Raw genomic sequence first — 27,962 nt, 5'->3', positions numbered from 1 at the left:
GGTGGGATTTGTCGTAATAGGAGTGTGGAAAGAAGAAGAGCTTCTCGCTCGGTCAGGCAGGTTTTGGTAGCTGGGAGGCTTAGCGTAGCTTCGCTGGGCTGCGGCGGCGCTTTTGTGGAGATTTAGAGCAAGAAATGTCGGATTTACAGTCGGCCAATGACTGGAGTCCTGCTTACTTCTTTGATCATGTGGGAGAGCGAGACGTAGCGCTCTTATTAATCTGAGTAAGTAGCGGAAGCTGCAGCGGTAACCTACCTGTTCTTTAGTCCTTTATCGTGACTTCCACCGGGCCGATTGTGTCAGCTAATGTCCGGGCTGCTAGCTGGGAACCGAGTAGGCTGAGAGACTCCAGGTTTTGACGTAGTTAGAACGCCCAGGAAAGGGGACGATCACTAATACGGATCTTTCTGTTTATCTGATAGTCTTCATTTTCTAGATTAATGGATGAAGCGCTTCAATACAGTGGTGCTTTATGTACATTTGGTTTTGAACCGAAATCTCTTTAAATAATAACGTTCTTCTCTAGTTTGTAACGGGGTTAAACCAGTTGTCCTGATACAACGTTCCTGATCTAATACCAGGTCTATTATTATCGTTATTTAACTCTTCGATCAGCGATGCCCCATTAGCTAACACTAGTTAGAGCAGCTACTTAATGACATGAACAAGACGTCATCCACTGGCTGTATGTGAATCTTTTGGGGAAAGAGACCTTTACAGTATATCTATCTTAAATAATAATAATATTTAATAATAATAATAATAATTTATTTATATATATATATATATATATATATATATATATATATATATCTCAGTTGTGTGTGTGTAATAAGTGTGTGTGAGAGAGAGATAAATAATTGTATTATCAGGTTCCGCGATATTGATCTTATTTTAAATTGCTTTTATTCTTTCTCTCTCTCCCTCTCTCTATATATAATATAATATAATATAATATAATATAATATAATATAATATAATATAACGCACACGCCAAAGAACAGGTTGCCATAGTTACGTAATTGTTTGGGCGTGTGTGGGGTCTGCATGGGAAAGTGTGGGCGGGGCCAAAAGAAAGCGATCCCTGCTCTTTCTGAGTTCACGCATTTAACAGTTGATTCTGGAAAGTACTGGTTGCACGTTGATTGTTTCAGCAGTTCTTGTTTAACACAAGTTAGTCTGAAGTCCTTGAATACACCACAGCGGATTTCTGTACTGGTAAGCATGGTTTGATCTTGAACTTTGTAGTTCAGCAGGTTGTCATGTGTGTTGTTTACAATAGGAGCGAACAGAGTGGAAGAGAGTTTGTTAAATGGTTGATGGTGGTGATGATGTTTGGGTTAATTTCTAACTAAGATGCATCCCCAGCCGCTCGGTTCACACTTCTCGGGGGCGTGTTATAGATTAGCTGGTTACTTAAGGATTTTTTTGCGTGACTGCGGCAGGCCTTGAGAGCACGCATTCTTCTTACGTGAGCGTGGATATCTCGCGTGTCAACAAGCCGTGAGCGCGGCTGATATTAAATCTCTGTAGCGTGTACACCCCACGTAGGATGATATAATGAGCATAATGTAGTCGTGCTCGTTCTTTTTTAACAACTCGATCACACGTGAGTGGTGGTTCGTGGGCCGATTTGTATCTAGCGTGGTTTAACGAGGCAGTTTGTTGAGCCGAGCAGATTGTTCCTTCACCACGTGTTTGGTCTTCAGCCTGCGTGCTCGAGTTCACGCACAGCTGCGCACCAACGTTTTCATATCTGTCCATTGTTATGGCCCTTTTCTGTGCCAGTGACTTGTGAGTTTCCGAGCGCAGATCATAGTGCGTGTGTGTTATTTCTTGAGCACACGCTTTCTGTAGGTTTTTTGAGTCCCCGCTTTTGCACAACAACCTTTATAATCGTTTGTTGGGAAATGCTGGTGAAAACGCGCACATGTCCACTTTATTCACTACGGCGACATGTTTCTTCATGTCCAGCCCGACTGAAATGTTAAATCTAATAGATATCCAACCAAAACAAAAAAGAAACCCTGGTCAAGGTTAGTATAGGCTTCTGAGTCTAAGAGGAGAAGAAAGAGGTGTTTTTGTTCTTCATCAGAGGCCGATGATTGGGGCCACCATCTGCTGCTTTGGACAGCCATTGGGGTTAGAATAAAAAAAAAAGGTGTTCATTTACAAAGCATATAGGTACACGATATAGCACGATCAATGTGATAACATTTCACAATACGCCTTTCTAAGTAACCGTATTGTAAGGTGTCCTTTATAGGAACTGTAACTGTTTCCTGAGTATTGCTCTATCAGTGTGTCAGTACTTACTACAAAGGCTGAATTAGTATGTTTGCACCATTTGTTTCATTTCCCAGGCCTTTCACAGATCAACAAACAAAACTAAATTCTGAACCTGTTTTTACTCGCGTATTGGTGCATTTGAAGCAAAGCCTTAAAACAAAATTGTGTTAATCTTCAACTATGTTTTTTGCCCTTTCCTGAGTCATACAGTAGCTCTTTACCCTTCATTTAAACCTTCTAATTCTGACCTCCTCCTCCTGTTTAGAGAACGTGTCTAAGTGTTAGTGTACGTATGTCTGTATGAGAGAGCACTCTCGCTAATAATTTTTTTTCTTTTTCATTTCACTGCTCTCTGACCACAGTGTCCAAGCTCTTGCACCATCCTTGATTGTATCTGTTTACGCCAGAGAAGAAATCAATTAAGATCAGAGGTCAACCTGGTTTAAGATCCGTGATGAGTGAGAGTCAGCATCGACACAAGCCTGAGTAAAGACACGAGAGTTTGTGTGCTGTTTAATTAAGCAAGCGGGAGTGGGATCCAACGCCAGATAAACGACGCATCGCACTTCACTATGTCTTACTATAACCGAGAACTTGTGTTGTACTTCATCAAGTACAAACTTTCTCAGAGAAACTACCCCTGCAACCACATTGGGTTCACAGAAGATGCTAATCGACCTGCAGGAGGTCAGTCCGAGGAAGTGAACGCAGGTGGAGCAGCAGAACTAGAGACACCGACGGCTGTTGTTAATGGTTCCATAAATGGGACTGGTTCAGCGGGGACACCTCCACGGTCGCCAACATTGTCCCCTCGGAGGCAGGTGAACGGCGGGGCGAGCCTGGAAGCAGTAAAGGAGGCACTGCGTGACTCTGCTAACGAGTTCGAGCTGCGCTATGCCCGCGCCTTTAGCGACCTGTCTTCACAGTTGCATATCACTCCAGTCACGGTGTACCAGAGCTTTGAGAGCGTCATGGACGAGGTGTTCCGCGATGGCGTCAACTGGGGGCGTATTGTGGGCTTGTTCGCCTTCGGAGGTGCCCTCTGCGTCGAGTGTGTGGAAAAAGAAATGAGTCCGCTGGTGGCACGTATCGCAGAGTGGATGACTGTCTACCTGGATAACCACATCCAGCCCTGGATCGAAGAGCAAGGAGGATGGGTAGGTGAAATTTCTTATTAATCAAAAAAACTTTCTGATGGCCTTCATCACTCATACATATTTATGCTGGCCAGTGTATCGTTGTTTCTAATTCTTTTTTGTTTTTCTTCATTTGACATCCTGGTTGGCTGTTTTAGGTGTTTTCAAAAGAATAGCAAATCAGATGTTATTGATCATGTTAACGCCAGGGCTAGTGTATAAGTGGTTTTTTGCGTTTGCTTGATTGACTGCCCCCTTGGGTCGAAACGAGGACTGTTTTTAGTGTCTGTTCTCTCCTGGGTCTGGGTGGGGACTAAACTACATGTAATGGTTAAAAAAACGGACAGAGCGATAACACCGTGTTCAGAGAGTGGCCAACGGAGCATTCATCATCCCTAGTTGTTTTCAGATGAATTGAAACTGAATAGAACAGAGCAGCAAGCATTATGTGTAAGCTACATATGGCGGGTGGTGGGGGTTGCTTTGTTTTTCTTTTTCTGTTCTTTGGTCAACCAAGCACTAGATGAAAACCAAGGCTGTCAGTGGGGTCATAAGTAGTGTTCTCTGTAGAGATGCGATATAAAAAGCCAATCTTCCGCTTTGTGGTGAGAACCAGACGACTGGGTGGTCCATTGGGGATATGTTATGGAAGTCCTTGTCTGATCAGAAAGGTCAGTTCGCGTTTTTTTTTTTTTTATTGGGTGCTGTTGCCTTTTGTGTCCCTCTGATTGGTCAACTTGTATTTCTGGTGCTGCTCAAAGCTTTAATTGAATAAAACTGCATTTCAGAGGCATCAGATGACATGAAATGCTTCCACACAGACTCGTATTTCCCTCCTGTTGCAAAACCTTCTGACACCAAGTCTCACAGGACATAGTGTCTAAAAGATTTGCAGTAACAAAATGTCAACATGCCACTCAGAATCTCAACTGGAGTCATGGCCTAAAAATAAACTTACTCTCAGGTCTAACAGAAGAAAACAAAAAAAGAAATTTACACAGCCTATTTTATTTAACATAACAGAACCATGATTTGTTTTACCAAGAAATATACCCTTCTTTATGCCAATGAGTGACTTTAATACTGAATGAGCCAAAGCTGGCTGAATTAAGTCATCTTGTGGGTTTTTAACAAAGAAATACTTATTTCACTTCTTCTTACACTAAAGGGAAGCAGGCATGTGGTGCTGATGTCACTTCCTTTGTGGCAGATGAATACAGGGCTGTATGTCTGACAAGAAGAGAAACAAGCACGAATATGGTGCATGAACCTGCTGAATGTAGGCCAGTTACCCTCAGAGAAATGCTCACAATGTTCAGTATCTCACACACACACACAAAATAATGGTTCCCTGTTAACACCATGCCCCCTGCTAATTGCTGGTTAAATTTGGCTAATGGGTGGAATTGATCAGTCACTCATTTACATTTGCGGCATTTGGCAGACGCTCTTATCCAGAGCGACTTACAACTGAGCAGGGGAGGGTTTTTTAGGGCTTTGCTCAAGGGCCCAGCAGTGGCAGCTTGTTGGTGGCGGGATTTGAACCTGTGATCTTCTGATCCAAAGCCCAATGCCTTAACCACTGAGCTACCACCTCCCTCGTACCCTAGTACCACTCCTGTACTGTATAGTTGAATATAGGCTACCTGAACACTTACAGAGGGGAAAAATGTCTTCACAAAGCCCCCTTTTCATGCACTAAAAGCATAAACAAATATTCAATGTTCTGGTCAAGTGCAGCTCCACCTGAACCCACGCCTACATGTAGTCAGCTAGACTTCCGTACAAACACACAACCCAGAACACTCCTGCTCTCTGTCTGCCTCGCTTCACAATTAAGGCTATATATATATATATATATATATATATATATATATATATATATATATATATATATATATATATATATATATATATATATATATATATATATATTACACACACACACACACACACACACACACACACAGTGGAACCCACTTATCTCGACCTCTGTTAACTCGCCAACCCTATTAAGTTGACGTTTTTGAAGTGGAACCGCCAAATTCTCACTGTGTCTAAGCATTTTTTTAATCGGTTATGTCGATTTTTTTATGTCGACGAACCCTAATATCTCGAGCAAAAGGGGGGGCAAATTTGCCACTTAACGTCGGTTATCTCGATCCGCATGACCAATCGCCAGCTTTTGCCACGTCACCATCTCACTACCGTATTTTCGTGTATATAAGACGCGTCTTATAGAAAGTTTTACATACCCCTCACCCAGGGTGCATCTTATATACGCGAAAATACGGTAGTGAGACGGCACTGTGCAGCCGCAGAAAAATTCGCGGAAGTGGCGGAAAAATCAAGCATTACAGATGCTACAGGTGTAGGATACTTTTCAGAGCTGTGTCAGAGTGAAATGAGTCGAGAATTTAATTTTGACACTGGTTAGCTTTTTGTAAAAACGAACTACACCCCGCAGGTTTTTTGTGATTTTGTGAGCGATCTTCGTGTTTGCTATGTTGGAGAATATAATAAAGGTTTGTTTTGTATACTGGTAAATCTCTGCTGTTAGTTGGTGCACTTATGCCTTTTGGTGTAAACAAACATGTATGTACATTTTTATAGCATGCCTTCATCAAACAAATCGCGGCAACACTGTTGTGTAAAAAAAACCCTCCAAAAACACATGCATGTACATTCTCATTTATTAACGCACATCATGCACATAAAGAAATTTCAAGCACGTTAATATATTGCCGCCATATTGGTTTTCGTTGATCTCGATCATCGGTTATCTCGACGCTTTTTGGCATCCCCTAGGCCGACGACATAACCGGGTTCCACTAATATATATATAAAACTAACACACACACACACACTATATGGTCACAGGTTTGTCGTCACCTTATCATTAGATTAATATGTGCTTTTTGAACATCCCATTACACAATTAGTCCCAATTTGCTGTTATAATAGCCTCCACTTTTTTGGGAAGATGTTCTACTAGATTTTAGTGTGGTTGTGGAGGTTTGTGCCTCATTCAGTTATTAAAGTCAGGTACTGATGTAGAATGAAGTATTCTGGGGTGCAGTCAGTGTTCCAATTCATACGCGCGTCTGGCAGGCCGCTCAAGATCTTCCATTCCTATCCATGTAAACGATATCTACATTAAGCTCGCTTTGTGCACAGTGACCTTGTCATGCTGGAACAGGTTTTGGTGTCCTGATTCAAATGAAAAGAAAATTGAATTCTAGTACATCCTAAGACATCCTATACAGTTGTGTGCCTACAGCGTTGTTGTAACAGTTTGAGGAAGAAACACATGAAAAAGTCAGGTGTCCCCCTACTTTTGTCCACATAGTGTACATCTAACAATATTCTTGTTCGCACTAAAAAAGTGGCAGCAACAAAAAATTAGAAATGTTGAATTAGAAACATTTTATAATTCAGCTCCCATTTAGAAATGTAAAAAAACACAGCAGCTATATTTCAAAATAATCTACATGTGAAACTGAGACTCAAATCGACTCAAAACCAAACCACACATTAGCCCAAAATGGTGAAAGTGTGAAGGTAAGGGTGTATTTTATTTCTTTTTGTATAAATAAAGGTCAGGGCATTTTTTATTTTTTTCTCTCTCAGGTAATAGAAAATGATATTGTACTCCATTAATTCCTAGTTATTATTTTGTATGAATTATATTATTATAATTAATTCATTCATAAAATCATTTTATAATAATGCATCTGCCTTCAATTCACATTTTTAGACTTGTTTTGTTTATTTAAACAATACATTTTGGGCATTCCTGTCTGCCACGTGTGCAACACACACACACACACACACACACACACACACACACACACAATATGGAGAAGCCGTTGACAGCTGTTAGCTCCAGGTGTGTCTCAGTACCTGAGTATGGCTGTACATTTAGGTACTTTTTTTTTATACTCTCTCACTCTCACTCACACACACACACACACACACACACACACACACATTGTCTCTTCTGCTGCAGTGTTTTAGTAATGAACTGCAGCATTGCCATTCCATTGTTCCTCAAACTCTTTTTTTTTTTTTGGTGGCCAATTCTCCTTCTCTGTGTTCCTCTGCCCTGTTTCTGACTCCTATTACTTTTTTATTGGAAAAAACCATATGAATTAAAGCAATACAGTATTGAGACATATGGAGAGGTGTGCTAGCAGGCATCTGCAGTTATATCCCGAGGACCTTGTTAAATGTAGCTCTGTAGATCTTTGATGTGTGTGTGTGTGTGTGTGTGTGTGTGTGTGTGTGTGTGTTTGGGAGGCTTGTTGAATGAATAATAAGTCAATGTGGCCTGAGTAAATGTCTTTCTTCAGACAAGCCAATATCGCATAAATCATCTTCAACCTGCAAGTGAGTTTGAGAATGATAAGTAGAGCACGGGGAGGAATCTGTCTGAGAACAAGCAGGATAGACAGGGTAAAGACTGCGTTGCTCCATCTGTGAAGGTTTTGTCTTTTCTTTCTCCTTCATTGTGTGTGCGTGTGTGTGTGCGTGTGTGTGTGCGTGTGTGTGTGCGTGTGTGTGTGCGTGTGTGTGTGTGAGAGAGAGAGAGAGGGGGGGGGGGGGGTGTCATCTTGTGGCAGTCCGTTTAAAGCTCTCATTAGCACGCTGTCCAAACAGGGTTCTTCACCCTAGTGTCACCACACTTGTCCCTGCCAGGTCACCCATTTCCAAACACACTGCCTGTGTCCTTAATTAAGCACATACACACAAACACACGAACGAAGCAGCTACACAGTCAAGTGAGGATGCACTCAAGCATACGTTTAAATAAGGGCAGTTTTTATCACCATTTAATTGCTGTCTCAGTAATGAGCAATATATCTCTAATTTCTGGTTAAAGCTCTGGTTTCTCCTCTCTCTCTCATGCTCTCTCTCTCTCTCTCTTCTTGACCCGGGTATTGTGTGTAAGATGTTCATGAAAGGATATGCTATGTGGATACATCACTCTCTGCCTTGACCTACTGAAATTCCCCATTCTGCACTTTCACTTTCTCTCTCTCTCTCTCTCTCTCTCTCTCTCTCTCTCTCTCTCTCTCTCTCTCTCTCTCTCTCTCTCTCTCTCCACTCTTTTTTTTCTTTTATTCTCTTTTTCTTTCACTTTCTCCCTTCTCTCCCTCCATTTGTCTTCTCATCTTTTTCTGTTCCCCCATCTCTTTTGCTTCTCTCTCTCACTTCTCTCTCTCTTACTTCTTTCTCCTCATCTCTAACTCTCTCTTTTCTCCGTCTCTCTGCCTGTCCGATTCTCTCACGTGGGTAAACGTGTTGCAGATCAGACATGCAACAACGTGTGCATCGTCGTCACCGACATTGATCTGCTACATTTGTATTTCTTCATCCCTCTGTCTCTCACTTTGATTTTCCTCTGCAGATCTGTCAAAGCCATGAGGTTTTTTTTTCTTTATCTGTATTTTATTAATTTCTCCGGTCGATTCTACGTGTACGAGAGCACTCAGTGTAATGCGTGCTTTTTATTTTTACGTTTCTGTCGTATCTTCGGTCTGTGCTTCCACAACCTAGAATGTGTACACTGAAGGGTTACCGTCTCTTTCTTGTGTGCAGCTGTAACTGCAGTGTAACTGTTTTAGGCTTGACCTTCATGTGGAGTCTTGAGGAATCTGTCAGAAAAAAATTCAAACAATGCTCCAATAACCATATAAAAGGCCCAGAACATTAAACGGTGGGTTGTCTACATAATATACCCAGTTACCAGTAAAAACAAGGGAGGGAGCGGGGGGACAACAAGCTTAACATCCTTAAATGGTGTCTGGTTTGTTAGATTTTTTTTTTTTGTAAACAATAGTGAATGCTAATACATGTTCATTGAATATTGCTTTATTGTGAATGCTTTTATTTTTAAGTAATTACAAACTTAAAAATGTTAGTGCACCGCATCCAGGTTGCTCAATGCATAAGAAAGTTGTTCTCCTCGTCATTTTACACGTGTTGTCCAGCAAAAATGTTTTCCATAGAGAAATGATGTAGAAATGGTGGCTCTGCATTGCACACCCAGTCAAACAAATCTACCCTTATTATTCTAAATAGACAGTATATAATCGTATTCACCGATCCACATTTCTCTGGATGACGTTCTGAGCCGAATTTGGTTAGTCACGTATTCACGCTCGTCCTGAGCGTGTGTTTGTGCCTTTTTTTTCTTACCTATTAGATTTATAGTCTAGCTGTACGTTGCAGCTTGTGTGAGGACAACCCACACTGTGCACGTGATTGCCTTAAACAAAGACACGGCGGACATGCGTGCATGTGCACACGCGCATGCTCGCTCGCTCCCTCGCACACACAAACACACCCTGCAGTGGTCCAGGTGAAGAGCTCTGATAGACTGTAAACAGGCCGTAGCAGGAGGTGTAAACGGAGAGAGCTGAACACAGAGAAAGGATGATGGCCTGATTTCTTGCTTGGTGTCCTCTCGCTGCCCCACTTTGACAGCCCCAATCCATCCCAACCCAAGACCGAGACACGTTACACAAAACATCCCACCAACCCCCTTTTATTTAGATTGCTGTTTTCTTTCTCTGAGGGCACCAGCTGTTTCTTATTCTGTCGCAACTCCATCCACTGGTTCTCAAGGTCACAACCCTGTCGACTGTTGAAGGCTGGATGGGTAATCAGGGCCAGTGCATAAGAAGCATTTGAGATTTTGTGTCCGTGTTTCATACGTTTGGTAGTTTGGTGTGTATGCGTAGACTGGGTGAAAATGGCAGTAAACAGATGGTGAGGTTCAGTGTGCTGCTGCCTTGTCACCAGTGTCTGTGTGCAAGAGAGAGAAAGGGAGATGGAGACTGACGGAAAGTGGTGAGGAATAAAAAAATAAAAAATAAAAAGAGGTTGGGCAGGGTAAACCACTCCACCGAGATGGTTGGGGGTGAAGGTGAAGTCGGGCTGGTCCATTTCGGCACTGACGCGGAGGGAGAGAGGGGGAACGTAATCTCAGCAGGCAATAGTTTCTGTCTTGTGAATTGTTTTCTTGTAATATACACCACTGTAATTGAGAGCTCGACTTTAATTTGTTTCGTGTAATTCAATAATAAAGGAAATGAAATGAGAGACTGTGTGTGTGTGTGTGTGTGTGTGTGTGTTAGGGGGTGGTTGGCGGGTATGAAGTGTGTCTCTGCTTGCATTGCGCAGATTGTGGTTTGTCACCAGTGAGATGAGTCACCTAGTGTGTGTGTGTGTGTGTTTGTGCATGCCTCACATTGCAGCAGAAAGGTATTTATTTATTTTTTTTGTATAGTGTACCATCACAGTGGATCAGTCTACTGAGTTACAGTGCCACTCTGCTATTAATAGTCTGTCTCGTTTTCACTAACACACTCACTCTTATTCTATTTGTCTGTGTGTGCATGTTAATCGGTCTTGTGGAAGAACGAGCTGCACTTTCCCTGAGATTAGCCAGCATCATGGGACCACCAATAACAGTGTGCACTGATGCTGACCTCTTAAAGAGGAAAATGGAAGTGGTGTGTCAAAGAACAGCTTGTTTGTGTATTTATTTATTTATTTAAAGATCATAATGTTGAAACCTATAAGGCTGCCGGTTTGCCCGACACAAAAATCGGATCAGTTCAAATCAGACTCACTTGGGTTCTAGATCAGATATATCTTCCATGAACCAGAACCGTTTTTGATTAGACTTTGTGCATTCAGGTGTTCATCCTGTTTACGCAGCGTGACCAAATAACAATGGAGGACAGTACCAGCACGGGCTATATTTAGCCCGAACCCCATGTCATGATGCCACAGCCGTTTGTGGCGAGGTGCCAAAGAAGCAAAATTGGCCATGCTCTCTGGGTGGGAGGGATGGAATAGACTTCCTCGTTGTTAATCACAGCGCCACAAGCTAGCCCTGGGTGTCTGAGCTTGTATATGTGAAAGAGGGTTTCCTCCTAATGGGTTACACTGTCCCGTGTTACCGCATGAGCAGCAGTTTGAAAATGATGAGACGGCTGTCACTGTGCCAGGATAGAGGAGAGCTGGAGGGCGGAATAATACGTCTTCCTTATGGTTAAGAATTTGATTATTTGGGAGCAAAAATTGTGCAAAGAAGCTTGTAATGCAAATGTATATTCCCTGGTCTTGTGATCATATTGCTTTCATGTACTGTACTTTTTGTTATACCATATGACTCTCATCTGCTTTGGGCATTCTAATGAAGTGATGTCTGTAATAACTACTCTATGTGCATGTGCGTCTGAGCTCTGAGAGTGAACAAATCAGGGCTGAGTCAGAATCCCTGCTCAAACTGGCTGTGTCTGGAAATTAGGCCATCAGCAATTTCTCCTCACTTTTCTTGTTTATTTGCTTTCTTTCTCCCTGTCCTGCTCTTGCTCTCTGTAACCCCACATCTCTCTGGCCCACTTTGTCTTTATTGTCCCTCCTCCATACCACAGTCTGTCAGTTTTACTATCGTCCTCTTCCGTAATCACGTCTCATCCCACCATGCTCTGTTTTGTTTCTAATAGTCTCCTCAATGTTCGCCATCGTCTCGCACCTGCAGAACGCTCATCTTTCTCTTATTGCTTTGATTTGAACCTGATAGCAGATAGTGCACCTTTTACTTTCATTTCACATTCTTTATAGACATGGGCAGTAAATGCGAGAGAAAGATTAGAAACCCCCCACCCCACCCCGGTTTTCATACGTAACTAATGTAAATGTACATTGTGAGTAACTAATAATTAATCAGTAATCCACATACAGTAGTAATAAAACAAGAATAATGAGGAAAGCCCACACATACACACCCTTCAATGTACATCTGGCTAAAGTGAAAGAACAGTGAAGGAAACCTCAGGGAGGAAACAATAAATGATTGGAGAAGAAGCCAATCGGTGCCTCTGCAAAATTCTTTGAGGTCCTTGCGCTATATATTTAATGGCGTTTTTATTGCCGTGGCTAATCAGTTTCTCCCTCTTTCCCTGATTAATCTTTTATTAATTAACCTTTATTATTACTTTCACATTCCTTTATTTTATTTTTAACAACAGGTCTTTAGTATCTCAGTAATCTTAGAAATTTTTATAAGATCATTTAAAAAAAGTATGGCTGATTGTATCTTTTCTCTGTGTGTGTGTGTGTGTGTGTGTGTGTGTGTGTGTGTGTGTGTGTGTGTGTGTGTGTGTGTGTGTGTGTGTGTCTCTCTCTCAATTAGATTGAGCTTAAGTCAATACCAGGGAAGGTCGGGGGTTCAAGCCCTGGTATTGCCAAGCTGCCACTCTTGGGCCCTTGAGCAAGGCCCTAAACCCTCTGTGTGCTCCAGGGGTGCCGTATCATGGCCGACCCTGCGCTCTGACCCCAGCTTCCAAGCAAGCTGGGATATGCGAAGAACAACATTTCACTGTGCTGTAATGTATATGTGACAAATAAAGGCTATTCTATTCTGGCTATTCCATTAAAAAAATTTAAGTCAGGTTTCATTTACCCAAATCTCCTTTGCAAAATTAAACAAAAAAAGCAAACATTTGACAGTGTAAGGTGTGTTACTGAGAAATGTTTACTTATTTGTATTTTTTGGTTTTAGCGAATCTGAGATTAATTGCAGCAACTAACACAATGTGACTGGTGGCCTGCGCTGATGAGCGGCGTTCCGATCCGTTGTCTTTCACTCTTTATTTCCTTTAACACTTTCCTTCATGCCTGCCTCCCAACATTAATCTCTGCCTTTCTAATTCCGCTCTCTTTCTCTCGCAGATAGCATGTCTCTTTGTGCTCATGTATGCAAGCATGGTTGGGCAGGGATTGATGGGGCTAACATACCATGACTGTGACTCTCACACGCGCATACACAGGCACTGCGTACTAGTCATTATCCACAGCCTGCAGTCTGTTTCCTGCTAGACGTCCCCTGTGTGTTCACTGTATGTCTGCTTTACTGTGTTTATGCATCTGTATGTGGTGTGTTTGTAGGGCTGAACAGGATTCGAACCCTGATCACAACCGTTGGTTTGGCTTCCTTAATTAGCTTAATTGGGTTGAGCACACCAGGGTTTGACTTCTTGATTCTGATTGGTCGAATGTTTTTTATACCAACTTTGTTGATTATCTCAGATAAATGAGCTTATTCTAATATGATGTTTAATTAGTAACAATTTACACTTGTTTGGCGAACTTTTCACTTAAAAAAAAATTGTTTATGTAACAATGTTTTTTTAAGGGTCAGATTTTGTCTTGTTTTGTCTCTTTGTCATGAAAATGAAATATTACTTTTTCGAAATATTAATATTTATAGCAGACGCTCTTATCCAGAGGGACAGTTAGCTCATTTATTCAACCAAGCATTTAAGAGCAGTGGTGGACAGTAACGAAGTAAATGAAATTTGTTACTCTACTTAAATCGTTTTTTTGCGTATCTGTACTTTACTCAAGTTTTTCCCATTTGGGGAGACTTACTTTCAACTTCACTACATCTCGAAGTCAAATATCTTACTTTTTGCTCAACAACGTTTCTTTATATTTTTAAGTGGATGTAAGTGTAACTGGTCAAGCATGCAGCAGGGGGAGGGGTGGGCATATAGGAAAAAAAAACGAATCTTATTTTTTTTTTATTATTATTATTATTATTTTTTTACACCGCTCATTTGCACGGTCTTGTCAATTATATCATGTCACGGTCAGTGAACCTGGTTACCCACCGCCTGCAGAAGTTCCCTCACCCATAAACTCAGAAAGGTGAGGTGGGGGTTGGGTGATGTCACGTCAGTAAAGAGAGCTAAATCCTAATTAAAATTATGGATGACAAAAAAAACGTAGCACGAACATACGGTTCAGTGTACATTTGCGTGAATCTCTCTCTCTTTTTTTTTTTTTTTTAAGTCATTTAAAATTTGGATTTGGGCTCAAAAATATCAGTGTTTGACTAATTTAATATTATTCTATTAATAGATTGTGTGCTAAGAGTGACAGTCTTTTCAAATAAACTGAGTTGAAAGCAAGTGTTTTTGATTAAAAGTGATAATAGGAACATTTTATAGCCTAATAAATCACAGTATTTGGATTCTTAAGTATATTTGAAGGCAAATACTTTTGTACTGTTACTCAAGTAAGTTTAAAGGGAGCATTTTTGCTGGAGTAATATTTTAACTTCTGTATCTCTACTTTTACTCAAGTACATGCTTTGTGTTCTTTATCCACCACTGTTTGAGGTAAGGGCCACTTTTAGATCAGGAGTCCAACATCTTAATTACTACTTGAGTAAATAAAAATTGTAAATTGTTTTTTAGTCAATAGAAAACGTATCTGTTAGCAAGTTGCTGTCAATAATGAACTGCTAACAAATTTTTCTCTAGCAGCATGCCCTGGCTTGCTTTATTCCTTATTTACTGACATGCGTTAGATCCCGAGGTCTCCATGTGAGCAGTAGCAGCGTGCTCTGATCTTTCTGTGCACTCTCCTTCATAAACATACTGAAACTGCAGACACAGGCAGAGTCATTAGGTCACAAAGGCAAAAGCAGTAATGAAGTAAACAAGCTGTATTTAGACCAACAATACCGGAGTAGTGTATTTAAACCTGGCCTCATGATGGCTTATACATAACAGTTCGAATCTGATTTTTAATTATACTTTGTCCATGTGCTTATAACCGTGATAAACCATGTTAATTTTTTGCAGAGAAGTTTCGTGTTTATCTAGCTTTAGTAATTTATCTATTGTTTGGAGAGAGAGGAAAAAAGCGACGAGTTTGACAAATTCATAAAACACTATATGTAATAACGGTTCCATAACAAACATTTTTTTTATATTTTGATTACCATTTTGATGATTTCCGTAAATATTTGGTGGGCTGATGCTACTTTGACCACCTAATTATGTTAAGTAAAAAAATAAAATCGTTTTATTTTGTATTATCTATAAATATATAGTACATTTTAGTCTAATATTTGTCATGTTTAGAATTTACAAATATTCACGAATGAACCATTATATAACCATTATGTAACCATTATATGCGTATGTGTAAATTGTGGATGTGATAGAAAAATCTTTGTGATTTACTTGACCGAAAGAGAGCTGAAGGTGGCATCTCGCTAGTAAGATAGAGAAAAGACTGGTATCGGAATGCCACTATTCTATATCATTTAATCTTCTGTATATGAACTTCTACATAGCCAACAGTTCACACACACACAGAACCACACATACACCCGCACATCGCCATAGTAACAGAAAGAAACCCTCCTTTAGACAAAGCTCTAGAGATATGACCTAAAATAGGAAGGGATGTGTCTTGTGCAGTGATGGGAGATCTGACTCTCGGTGCTTTCCTCCTTAATATCCATCATTTAACATCATCACTTCAAATGAATTGAAATTACTGCATTGGCCTGAGTATCCTTCTGACACTGAACATGTACCTCATGTAACTCAGTTATCAAGGTTTGTGTGTTGTCTTGGTGCACAAGAAGACATTGTACCATTTGGGAGTTGCCTAATAATATGCTTTGTGCAAGAGCTTACCTGCGCACACCTCTGCTTCTTAAAGAAGGCTGAGGTTTGAGTCAATGTCAAAGAGCTACAAGGCTGCTTAGGAGCACGCTTTCAGAAAATGCTTCATCACAATATTAGGAGACTTGCGTTGCCACGTACACTCTGGAAGTTTTGTGACCCGCCAACGATGATCTAAATAATTCTGATGTCATTGAGCTGTTGGGCATATGGACGATGACCAGCGCTATCGAGGATGATGTAACGCTGGTAAAACACAGGCTACACTATTGACCAATGTCCTTTTGATCGACAAGTGCTCTTGCTCTGTTTTGCAAGTGCTTTGTAATTCTCTGCCAGCCCCATCTTGTCACATATCCTGCTTTGTGATTGTCAAAGCATGTGTCCTTTTGCTGAAGTCTACTTAGCCTCATGTAGGCTAATGTCACTCTGTGTTCAGATGATTCGGAGAAAGTGACCTCATATATACTGACTGGTGAAAGCTCGTGCAAATCCAGGAATTGCTTTCCTGTTTGTGCTTTGAGGTCATGCTTTCTTTCAAAGCAGCTGATTTCCTCCACTTCCTCCCCCTCCAAAAAAAAAAAAATTGACAAGCAGCATTCCAGTGAGCGTCAGGAAGTTCTGCCCTTCCTGCCAGCACTGATTGTTCTGCTTAGAGGGCTAGCTCAGGAGAAAAAGTGGAACAGAGCTCTGCTTGTTTCCGTTAAGCTTATCCAATAAAACATGATGAATTTGAAATAGAACTGAGTTACATTCAGGGACCACTATTCTGCTCTGTGTTTCTTAGATTACAGTAATCGAGTTAATGGCTCGGGGGTGGACAAATCTGTAGCCAGGGTGCCTGGGACAAGCAGATGTCATGCCAGTGTTTTTGTTTTGTTTAAAAATTATAGCTGCCTGACATACAAGTAGGTTTAAAATCCAGAAAAAGAAGAACTCCCTACTCTCCTATTATATTGTGTGACTCACTGTGATGTAACTGTGCAATGAGAGCACATGCTTTCGAATCCCACCACGTGCAGCATGCACATATTGCCAGGCACCCAAATTAGCACTTACAAATAAAAAAATTTTTCCGAACCTGTGGAAACTCTGTCAAAACTGGTTTGACACCAAATTAACATGACTCCCGACAAAATTTATTCCAAGAATTCTTTTTCGGTCAACGGTATATGTACTCGTGCACCACCGTTTTAAAAACAGCTGTTTACCAAACAGCTTTTGTTATATTCCCTTTAAAGTCATGCTTTAAACCAGGATGCTACGACACCACTGTAATCATTGTATAGTCATTGTGTTTCCTCCATTTTCAACGCTCTGAAGAGGTCACACTGTGATGTGTCAGTTCTCTGTTGTTCATGCGATTATACAATCGCAGGACAGAGTCCACCAAACTTGAACTTTGGTACGCAGAGAAATGCGAAACTACTTTACGTTGAGCTTGTATTTTCGTTCTCCGAATGCTTCTAAATAAAATGGAAATTGCAAGTGTAGTGTGACCTCCCCTTCACCTGTGGTACAAGAAAATAAAAACGTTATCTATAAAAATCTTTTGAGGGCCATTCGAGGACATACACCACAGCTCATTGCCGAAACATTGGCCAACAATTTAAAAGACACTTATAGACATAACAATAACATAAAAGTGGCTAATAATCATATGCTTATTAGTTTTCTTTCACCTGTAGTAAAATTAGTTACATTAAAAAATGTTGCCATTAAGTAAGTGATCACCTTGCGGCCTCATCGGTTTCCAGACAACCAAACCATTGCCTGTTGAGCTAGCTAACAAATTAATAAACTGGCCAAAAATGTCTTAAACCTTAAAGGAATATCTGACGAGTAGTACTTTAGGCAGCCAAACTAATGGCTTGCTTTGGCGTGTACTGTACATCTATTCTCAGACTGACAATGGCTTCTATTTCGGTATAATGACCTGCCTGAGCCACACCACAATACTTGATACTCTGTGTGTGTGTGTGTGTGTGTGTGTGTGTGTGAGAGAGATGGGAAAAGAAGTCAAAAAATGGGTCAAAGAGGTCAAGGGGATACTGTACTGCAATAGTGGAGAAACCTATTTTTATTTTTTTTTTAAACTCCTGGCTCATTCTGAGAAAATACGCACGCACACACGCATCAGTCCGTCATCGGTTTTCTTCAGTATTAGTTTTGCTGCATCATTACTCCTCCCATCTCCCTCATTCTTGAAACATTTAGGACATCAACGAATCAGGCGTGTACAATGTGACACAGTGTACATACCTCTAAATATTTCTGCTGTAACCTTGGCAATGTACCAGCGATATCGCCCTCCCTTTCTCTTGCCAACATTAGCCTTCTATTCTGCATGTCTTTCCTCTAAAAGGAAGAGTTTTCCCTGCATACCTTTTGCTTCTATTGTACTTTATTCACTAAATCGCATATTCTAACTTCATTTCGGCTCCCGGGTCACCAGATTGTGCAGCTCCACCCTTAAAGGGGTTAAAGGGAAGATCCCTGTTTAAAGTTGAAGGCTTTTTTTTTTTTTTTGCGCCAAAGTCCTCTGTGTCTTCTTAACTGCTTGTGTCTGGACATCTGGCTAACAAAAGTACTTTGGATTTGCACCTGGCATGTGGACGCATTTTCATCATGTCCATTGTGTACACTTTGTGTTCCTATTTTTCTATGCAAATAAGATGGCTAGGAAGAACGTAAGAAAGCAGTCAGTGATTGAAGTAGCTGAGATTATTATAATTCCCCAATGTACTGTCGATCGTTTTCCCATTGTGTGGTTTTTCTTTTTTGTACAAAATGATTTTATGACTGAATATCCTGTGGGTGTGTTCCTTGTCATTAATGCTAACCAATGCATACTCACTGCCTAATTGCCAGACAGCTTTACTCCATTTTTTTTTTTTTGCTAATGTCAAATGCTGCGCAGTAACGAACACATCTTGTTTTAATAATAAAAAGAGGCAGGTTAACATGCAGCAGTCAGGTGTAAATGCTGGCCCCTTTGTGATTTTATTTATTTTTTTTTCTTCGTCTAAGTCTCCTCTCTGTGCTCTAGAGAGACGTGCGCAGACACTGCTGCCTAGCAGCAGCAATCCCAGTGGACACGTCTTCTAAACCCACCCATCCTTCGGGTGTTTTGGGATAGCTGGCGCGCCTGGCAGATGAGGTTTTTTGTGTGTAGGTGTGGTCCTCAACACACTTATACAGAACATATTTTAACCTGTAGGTGTTAAGGGTTGATAAGGACCTGCCTGTGGTGTTTGTCAGAGAAAGACAGTGTAGTAAATGTTACTATGCTGATGTTGTGCATGCTTAATTGTGTTAAAAGAGGCATGCTTGGGCATGTTCATTACCTGGCTGTATGAAATAGGATTCAATCAACTAGCAGACTTGTCTGGGGGACATGACCATCCCGAGTAATGCTGCCCACAAGTAACAAGCGTCAAGAACCGATTTGTGTTTGTACACCTTTACAGAGGTCTGTTGAACATGTGGAATTTGTAAGAGCACTTGATATGCCTTAGTGAATTCTAAAGCATCTTCTCCTTTTTTTTTTTTTTGCTGGTCACATACACTGTAACATTTTATGTTCTCTTGTCCAAAGTGAACACTCCAGTGTTGATCAACTTTACCTATTGCCTACAACATATGGAGCGTATGCATCATTGCTACACAAATGTTTCACCATGTATCCCTGTAGTGAAAAAAAGACCAGAAAACTTTTCTGACTGCCCCAACAACTGGCCTTGGGTTTATATGAAGTAAGTTTTGAGTAATGTTTAAAATACAGTATTTAAAACCGTTGCGCTACACTTATGAAACCGTTTTTTTTTTTTTTTTTTTTGCTCTTTCCCATTTTCTCAAAAATCATTTCTTTGGGGGTCTTTCTCTCCCTTTCTCCTAATATTTGCGGTATTCATGTGTGATCAGATGCATACAGCTACCTTAGCAACACACAAACACCTTGTACTTTCCCTTTGGGGGAAAAAAGTTTAATGTGTGGTGAGCGTGATGTACGAATGCATTAAAGATTTGCTCAAAATGTTCTGAAAGAAGTTCATAGTTTAATGTTTATTGACTCAACATTCATTTCCCGGCATCTGCCCTGAAATTAGACTTCCGTTATTGAGATTTGGGAAGGGTTTTCTGTTCGTTTCATGCAGGGAATCGTGTCAGAAATATTGCTTGTTCTAATCATAGATTAAAACGGAGATTATATTTAAAAAGTTCTGAACTGTTGGTTTCCTGTTTAATAATAAACCGAGTCTGAATATAAATAACTAATATTTCTTCTGCCTCCATGTAGCTCGAGAACAACGTGGCTTTTTCTAATGATTCATTAAGGTTAATGATTTCCTGTGATGATCAAAATTCACCTCGTATAAGTTCCGAGTGGGCGTTGAAGTCGGTAAACTTTTCCATCACGAAAATAAAAAACAACGTGGTGTTCTGTTACTAAGTGGATGTTGGGCTCACTCGGTCAGAGCTGGAAATTTCCACTGTTTCAGTGCATGTAGTAATAGTGTGGGCTGAGCTGGGTGTGAAAAATAATTCTTATAAACACAGACACGTAATCGCAACAGTATATAGACAAAAGTTTGTGTTGACCCCATGTGTTGTAATGACCACCTCTCTTCTGGGAAGATATATATACTATACCAATATATTTTGGAGCGTGGTTACGTTGATTTTGTGGTCATTCAGCTACGAGGGTGCCATGTCCAGAGACATCCTGTTCCTTAAACTTTGTGGTAACAGTTTGGAAAAGAACCGCATATAGCTGGAAAAGTCAGGTGTCCCAATACTTCATTCATACACCGTGTTTTACCTTTTAAAAATCTAATTGTCCATCGTAATAGAGTCCAAACCCTGCATCTGAACAATTCAGGGAATAAATCTTAAAGAATAATTTTACTTGAGTGACAGTTCACTGCTTTAGAAAAGGAAAAATGTCAGCCGTGGTGTTGTCGATGTTGCAAGGCAAGTCACATGCCATAGTTTGCACTCCTGCCTGCTTTTCTTATACATTCCTCACATACCAGTTCATCCTGTATGTATGTAATATGTGCTGGCCCATGGGTGTGCACGAGGCAGTGTACTTTACACGGCCTTGCCTTAGTTCAGTCAATATTTGCATTGTTCCTGAAGCAGCTTATCCCGAGGAGTCATGTGGTGTGATCTTCATCAGGATCTTTAACATCCTCAGCTTTGGTCGCTCTGTTTTCATAGTCAGACTGAGTGATGGCTCTGTAAAGCATAGCTTAGTGTTTGCTTTCTGTGTATGTCAGGCAGCTTCAGGTATGCTTGTTTATTGCTATATATATATATATATATATATGTATATATGTATGTGTATGTATGTATGTGTATGTATATATGTATATATGTGTGTGTGTGTGTGTGTGTGTGTGTGTGTGTGTGTGTGTGTGTGTGTGTGTGTGTGTATATATGTATATACAAGAGTTAAGGGTTGCGTCAACAGTTTGACCTTATAACCCCTGAGATACTCATATATATATATATATATATATATTTACAGCCAGGCTGGAGTGACAGTATATTTGTGAGTATCTCAGGGGTTATAAGGTCAAACTGTTGACGCAACCCTTAACTCTTGTGTTCAAATTTTATTTATTTATTTATATATATATATGTGTGTGTGTGTGTGTGTGTGTGTGTGTGTGTGTGTGTGTGTGTGTGTGTGTGTATATATATATATACATACACGACAGCATGTTTGAGAGGTTGATATTTGTTTCAGCTGCATCTCAGGGGTTATGAGGTCAGACTTGCTCTCTGGCACAACCCTTAACTCTTGCTCAAACGTTATCAGCTGCCACCACCCCACATACTCAGTCACCACTCCCTTTCTCATTAATTTCCTAAGAAATCCTCTCTTTCTGATTCTCTCTCTTCTTTATTTTTAAAGACCCATCATCTGGCTCTTTACCCGGCAGAACCCTTTGCTCACACTCTTTCACCCATCCCTTTTGCATTGTTTTCACGCTTTGTCTTGCTGGTACGCTCTCCTCGTTTTTGTGTATAGTCTTTTTGACACTGCGGCCCAAAAATGCACACGGATTTAAAGTGCTCCACTTCGGCCACACTCCCAGAAGAGCTACAATGCTTTCTCTGTCTCTGCTCTTGGCTGTACATGTGTGTGTTGGTGTCTGTGTGTTCGCACATGTACGTGTAAGAACACTTTTTACCTTGCTGCTGTGTTGGTCTGCATTACAAACCAGGGCTCTCAATCGTCTCCTATTGCATTTCTCTTTTTTCGTGTGGTAAAGTATTTGAAGGCATCTTGTATGCTGCTTTTAATTGTCCACATTTTTTGTCTATAATAACAGCTTGCACATAGACTCGTATGGTACACTCCAAAGAAAAACTGTTTAATTGTTGATCTGGTAATCTTTCCTCAAAACGAGAAGGAGTCTCCAGTGTCAAGGTTGGGTAAAGCTGAAAGATTTAAGTTTTCAGCATGCGAGCATCTTTGTAAAGAGCTTTTTGGTTTCTTCTGGAACATAAGCTGCATTTTTTTTCAAAGAAAGGCTAGTGGAAAATGACTGTTAAATTAATAACAGACGCTAACTAAGTAAATATGACATCTTTAAATTAAGCATAGACATTGTACTGGCTGACAAATTTCAGAATGGTATAAGAGGAATAACACTTGGGACTAGAGTTTATCGAATAAATGTTCAATGTGTGTGATGAAAACTTGTGCCTCGCCTCAGGCCGTATCACTGTTACAACCATGTTTCTTTACCAAAAATGGTCATGTGGTGTCTGCCGTTTGAAGACATTTATGTTGACACGTTTTCAAAATCCATATCACTCATACATTATAAAGAAGGTCCACTGTACACGTTCCTGTGAATGAGCTGTTACTATAATAACAAATAGAAGCAGCTTGTTAAAATTAAACTATTGTTCCTGTTACAGCCAGTTTTACTAACTGAACTGTGCTTTTACACACAAAAACAAAATCACGTTTGACCAGTCAGATTTGAGAAATCGACCATAGTGTGGTATAATTATTAATAAATGATTCAGCATGGATATTTTACATGTCTGTAACTCCAGTCAGGTCTGATTTTAACATTTGTTTGTGGACATTAAGTATTAGTCTGAAATAAGGTGTCCTGGGAGCTGATAAACCATGTTCAGAGACATGTAAGGCCGCATTCCAGTATTTGTGTGAACATTTATATGGCCATGATGCCCTGAGTCCTGACTAAATGAAATAGCTTGTCTTGATCAGGTTGTTAGAAAGCTGTATTCTGGCACTAAAGCTTATATTATACTTTATTTTGGCTTATCCCCAAGAATATATAAATCTGAGTAAAGTTGCATTACAGTGATTTGTTCAAACTGTAGTGAATGTTTAAGGCTTTAAAGAGGTTGCAGCAATTAAGTTTATATAAAATGCTTTTCTATTTAGCATTTTATCCTAATCAGACATTATAATTCATTGTTTTAAGGTGTCTTCTATTTCTGTGATGGTGAACATGCAGATAAGAGTTTTAATTCCTGTCTAGTCCTTCAGCATTCTTTTTCTGACTTCCACCAGCACAGACAGATACTGGATCTGGTAGAAAGGCAAGGCTGGGGGATGACATCAGTCTGCATGACTACAGCATGTGGTGTAATCAGGGTTACGTGCTCCAAATATCTTTGCTATATTTGCCATGTTAGGCAACTCGGGGGAAGAAAAGCACATGAAGTGCAAAAATGTTTTATGACATCAAAACACCTGAGATACGATGACTCTTTAAGTGAAAGGGCTGAAACCGAAAATGTGATTGCAGGGTGTTGAAGGAATTAATTCACTATTTTTCTTTTCCCTGCCATGCTCAGCTGAAATTCAGTCAGCGAACATGCCCCTATATACTGTTCTTTTTAATAACACGTCCCAGCTTTAAGCCTGAACTCCCCTCTCTGCACTTTGCATAAAACTGGTGGCTATAGAATTCTGCTCTGAAAGCGAGAGGTGTGTAACCCTGTGTAAAGAGACGCGCGCCCTCTGTTGGTTCCCTTCTGTGTTTTTTTTTTTTTTTTTTTTGAGCGCACACAAGCTTGATTAGTAAAAGGGGTGTGTTTGAAGAAGGCCTGTGATGGGCAGGTCCTTAACGGAGCCTTGTGATTGGCTGTAAGCTCAACCTATGATTGGACAGTTGTGTGTATGTCTGCGGGCTTACAGCTGCAGGAATTTTCTCGAAGCAACATATCATTTTAGAATTTTCCATCAGTGTTACTGTGGTTTTGGATTTGGTGGGGAATCTGGTTGAAGACATTAAACTGTTTTGTCAAAATTTCTCAGTATTTGTTTTGCTTTTTTTCCTGAACCGTGTGCTTATGTTATTCTTTTCACAGGAGCGTTTTGCAGAGATCTTCGGGAGCGATGCTGCAGCAGAGAGCAGAAGGTCGCAAGACAGCTTCAAGAAGTGGCTGCTGGCAGGGATGACTCTGTTAACAGGGGTGGTGGTGGGATCTTTAATCGCCCAGAAGCGCCTGTAAAGAGCCAGCAGCGGCCTCCGCCCAGAATACACCTCAAAATATACATGAAGAAACTTTTACTATCAAAGTTATTTTTGTTTTGTACTTTTTTTTTTTTTTTTTTTTTGCCAAGCATAGTAATGTTTACACCCTCCTCCTCTCATGATGCACTGTGGACTGTGTGAGTGGCCCAGGCACAACTGTAAAATTCATCAAACCTGGTGAAAGGGGACTTGTTGCTACTTGGCCCAAAACAGTGATGTTGCTCAAAATCATAAGACTTGCATTGCTTAACACCCCCACCCCTCTTTATTTTTCTTTATTTTTTATTTTATTTTTTTATTGATCACTTGTCAGAGTCTAAATGAATCGCTCATTTCTGTTTGTTCCTTGTAAAAAATATTTACAGCTTTAGACATTTTAAATGTACACATTATTTTATCTTTAAAGAGGACAGCAAGTAGCAATGATTCTGATCTCGTTTGAGAAGTGAGTTTATAAGTGAAGCACCTACTCCCAGGTTATAGATGGAGATTCTGTTCATGTTTTTGACCCAGTCACAGGCTTGTAAAAAAAATGGACTAAACACGTTTAAACCTTGCACTACATTTTTTAAGTCCTTTACAATCCTTGACCAAGGAGGGTCAATGAAGGGAACGAGATTTGTTTAATAACGTTGTCATCTTTGCAAGTAAATTCTGGTCAATTCTGTAGTTTAGCATTGAATTCCAGGCTAATTTGGTGTTCAGAGCGATGCTCAGTTTGATGCTTTGTATGCGATTAATGATTAGGGTTAGAGGCTTCATTAAAGCTTTTCATTTTCCCAGTGCTCTCTGAGATATGCGAGAGCCTGTCCTGATAAGATATATATAAAAAAAAAAAAAAAAAAGCAACTAAGTTAAATTGTCTGTCTGTGTGTGTGTGTGTGTGTGTGTGCGTGCGTGCGCGTGCACGCTTTCTTTTTTTTCTAAGGTTTCATTATTTGACCAAAATTGGTTGAAATTGTGGTAACTTTCTTTACACCATTGGGAGTATTGTAATGAGAGCTAGAGCTGGCCCTTTCCTGTCTGTTCTTGTTGCCACACTACATCCTAAACATGTGACCTGTCATAGAAAAAAGTTTAACACATTGTGACATGAGTCCACTGTGTGTTGTGTGGTTTTGGTGGTGGTTTATCTCATTTTTAAAATCGTTTAAAAGAAAACCATCAGCGCAGGTTGTAGATGAGATGCCTAGATACATCTAGCTAGCTTTAGTTATAATTAACTTCTCAGCCAGTGATTTCTAGTAATTCTCAAACTGCTACTTTTGTTGTGTGTGTTAGTGAGTGAGTGGGTGCTTCCTATTATAAGTGTACGTCTTTCTTTATTTACAGTGGGCATGATTCTATTTTGCTACTTAAAAAAAAATGTATGAATGTTTTACATCACTTTACAGAATATTTCCCAGATCTGCTCAAAATCCTAACAGTTTTAACATCTACTGTGCCTGAGGGTGCTGAACAGGGGTCGCAGTTATGCAGTAGGAATGTTCCGCTGCACTCTCAAACTCCATTAAAGCTGAACTGTTATGCCTTTGTTTGAATGATTTGGAAAATTAATACGTTGAATCACATCAAACTGAAATGGCATGGGCATGAATTTTCTTCTAACCTATTGTAGTTCAATTCAAATAAAACTTTTGGAGCCAAAATCCATCCCCAGTTCAATTTTTCAAATTTTGATTCTTTGAAAGGTGTCATAAGAGTATTTATTAAATTCGGCATGGCGTGGTGATCACAGCCTCGTAATTCCAAGATTTGGTGTTCAATCTTGAGTTACTACTTGTGTTTTGTCTAATCTCTGTTTTGTAAATGTTTGAGTGTGTGCATTTATTAATGCATGCTGAATTGCCATGGGTGTGACATTGCTTACACATTCGAATAAAGGCACACAGTCAGGTTTATGAAATGTTTATATTCAGATTGTAATGGTGCCGTTTTCATTCCATAGTTAAGGACCATTTTCAAGGATATGCACCAGGAATGTAAACTGTCTGGATTATGCAGTCAGAAGCCTCAAATGTTCTGACTGCAGTGCCCAAGTACTCAAATTCACATTTAACATCAGCTTCATGTTAATGGCTACGACTGAAACCACCCAGCCTACTAAGCAGTGTGTCAAATTAATATGCCATATATGCATGACTGTTGAGACATCTTTGTGGAAAGCTGACTGAGATGGGACATTTTTTTTTTTAGAATTTGTCTTTTCATATTATTTGTGAATGCTTGAATGGCCTTTGGGCCAAACAGATTTCTCCCTAATGTCTCACTCTTATCTATCATCTCTATGTCTTTACTGCTGTGTTGTTTAAATGTAAGTAAGTCATGGTGGCTGAAGCTACTCGTCGCACAGCGAGGCCACCTGCTGCTCTGCACCTTACACTCACCAGACGCAAACACGCATTTTATTCAAAAAAACAAAAACAAAAAAAAAACAGTTTCTGTCTGATATCGTTACTGGTGTTTGGCAAGCGACTTAATTTTTGTCATATGTAAAAAGAAAATTCATGATAGCTTTCAGGAAAACTAAAAAAATAAAATCTCTCAGGCTGAATACCAAACAGCCTTCTACTTTTTTTTTAAAAAAGTAGGTTCAATATACAGGGTATGAAAATAATTGCCCTATTCTTTCCAGATCTAGTGAAGCACATGCTCAGTGGGGATTCATCAATGTTTAGAATTTGACTAGCTAAAATAGAAATCCACTCCTATACAAATGGGTTTTTTTGCATATCTAATTAAGTTAATGATTATCATATAGTCTCACTTTGTCAAAGAAGCTGCGTTTTACTTCAGACCCAGTTGAATGCCACGCTACGTGTTGAGAGGACAAAAAACATGGCATAGATCTGGGATCTTCAACTGCCCAAAAATGTATATTACAGCTGCTCTGTAGACACTGATTTAACAGAATGCATTCCATATAAAGAAAAGTCGCTGCTTGCATGCTCTGTGTGTAAGTGTGCACCTGTGCGCACCTTTTCCAGATGAGAAAGACTGTCTTGTAGCGATAGTGTATAAGAACAGCTTGACAGATAAATGATGGCAGGACACTATGTAAACTAGGTAACTTAAATTACATTTAGAGTAGCATATTAGGATAGCGAAAATATTTAAAGCCTCGATGTTTTAAAAATATTTATAAAACACAGTGTTCTTTCCTATGGCCTTAAACTCCATTTCTTTGAGGTGTTTGTTATTCACTGTGTTTGTAATTGGTCAAAGTCACCTGAAACTAAGACAACAACAAAACTATTTTTTTAAGGCTTTTGGTTTATTTAAAAACATCCCCTAAATTGAATGTTTTGTCTTAGTTTTTTTTGTTTGTTTATTTTTCTTAAAACATGTCTGAGCTCATCAAAAGTGAAACCAATAAAAACCAATGGCAAAGTATTGCATCTGTGCTTGTATTCACTGAAAGTGTGTGCACATTTAAGTACATCTAAATATAATGGGAAAGAAGATATGACACCAAAATTAGTCTAGAAAAAAAATAT

General features: G+C 39.9%; 1 protein-coding gene across 2 annotated transcripts; it reads left to right on the top strand.

Annotated features, from left to right (window-relative positions):
• On the top strand, positions 1 to 27,858 carry bcl2l1 (BCL2 like 1). Of its 2 annotated transcripts, none has more exons than XM_083521263.1 (3): positions 1 to 224; positions 2,652 to 3,446; positions 24,299 to 27,858. In XM_083521263.1, exons 2-3 carry the CDS (start codon positions 2,862 to 2,864, stop codon positions 24,440 to 24,442), a joined length of 729 nt encoding a protein of 242 aa, XP_083377389.1. In that variant the 5' UTR covers positions 1 to 224; positions 2,652 to 2,861; the 3' UTR covers positions 24,443 to 27,858. The 2 variants fall into 2 exon arrangements, with proteins under 2 accessions (XP_083377389.1, XP_083377390.1); XM_083521264.1 differs by lacking the exon at positions 1 to 224 and adding an exon at positions 1,004 to 1,218.
• Positions 27,859 to 27,962: the final 104 nt, after the last annotated feature.

This window comes from Silurus aristotelis (assembly GCF_946808225.1).
Source record: "Silurus aristotelis genome assembly, chromosome: 19".
NCBI classification, from domain to species: Eukaryota; Metazoa; Chordata; class Actinopteri; order Siluriformes; family Siluridae; genus Silurus; species Silurus aristotelis.
This window is presented reverse-complemented; position numbering and strand designations above follow the sequence as displayed.

What these genes read in the sequence shown, in the direction of transcription:
- bcl2l1 (XM_083521263.1), top strand. Translation starts at nt 2,862, where the DNA reads ATGTCTTACTATAACCGAGAACTTGTGTTGTACTTCATCAAGTACAAA. An exon ending in TCGAAGAGCAAGGAGGATGG is followed by an intron (nt 3,447 to 24,298) that starts GTAGGTGAAATT and finishes TTCTTTTCACAG; the next exon opens with GAGCGTTTTGCAGAGATCTT.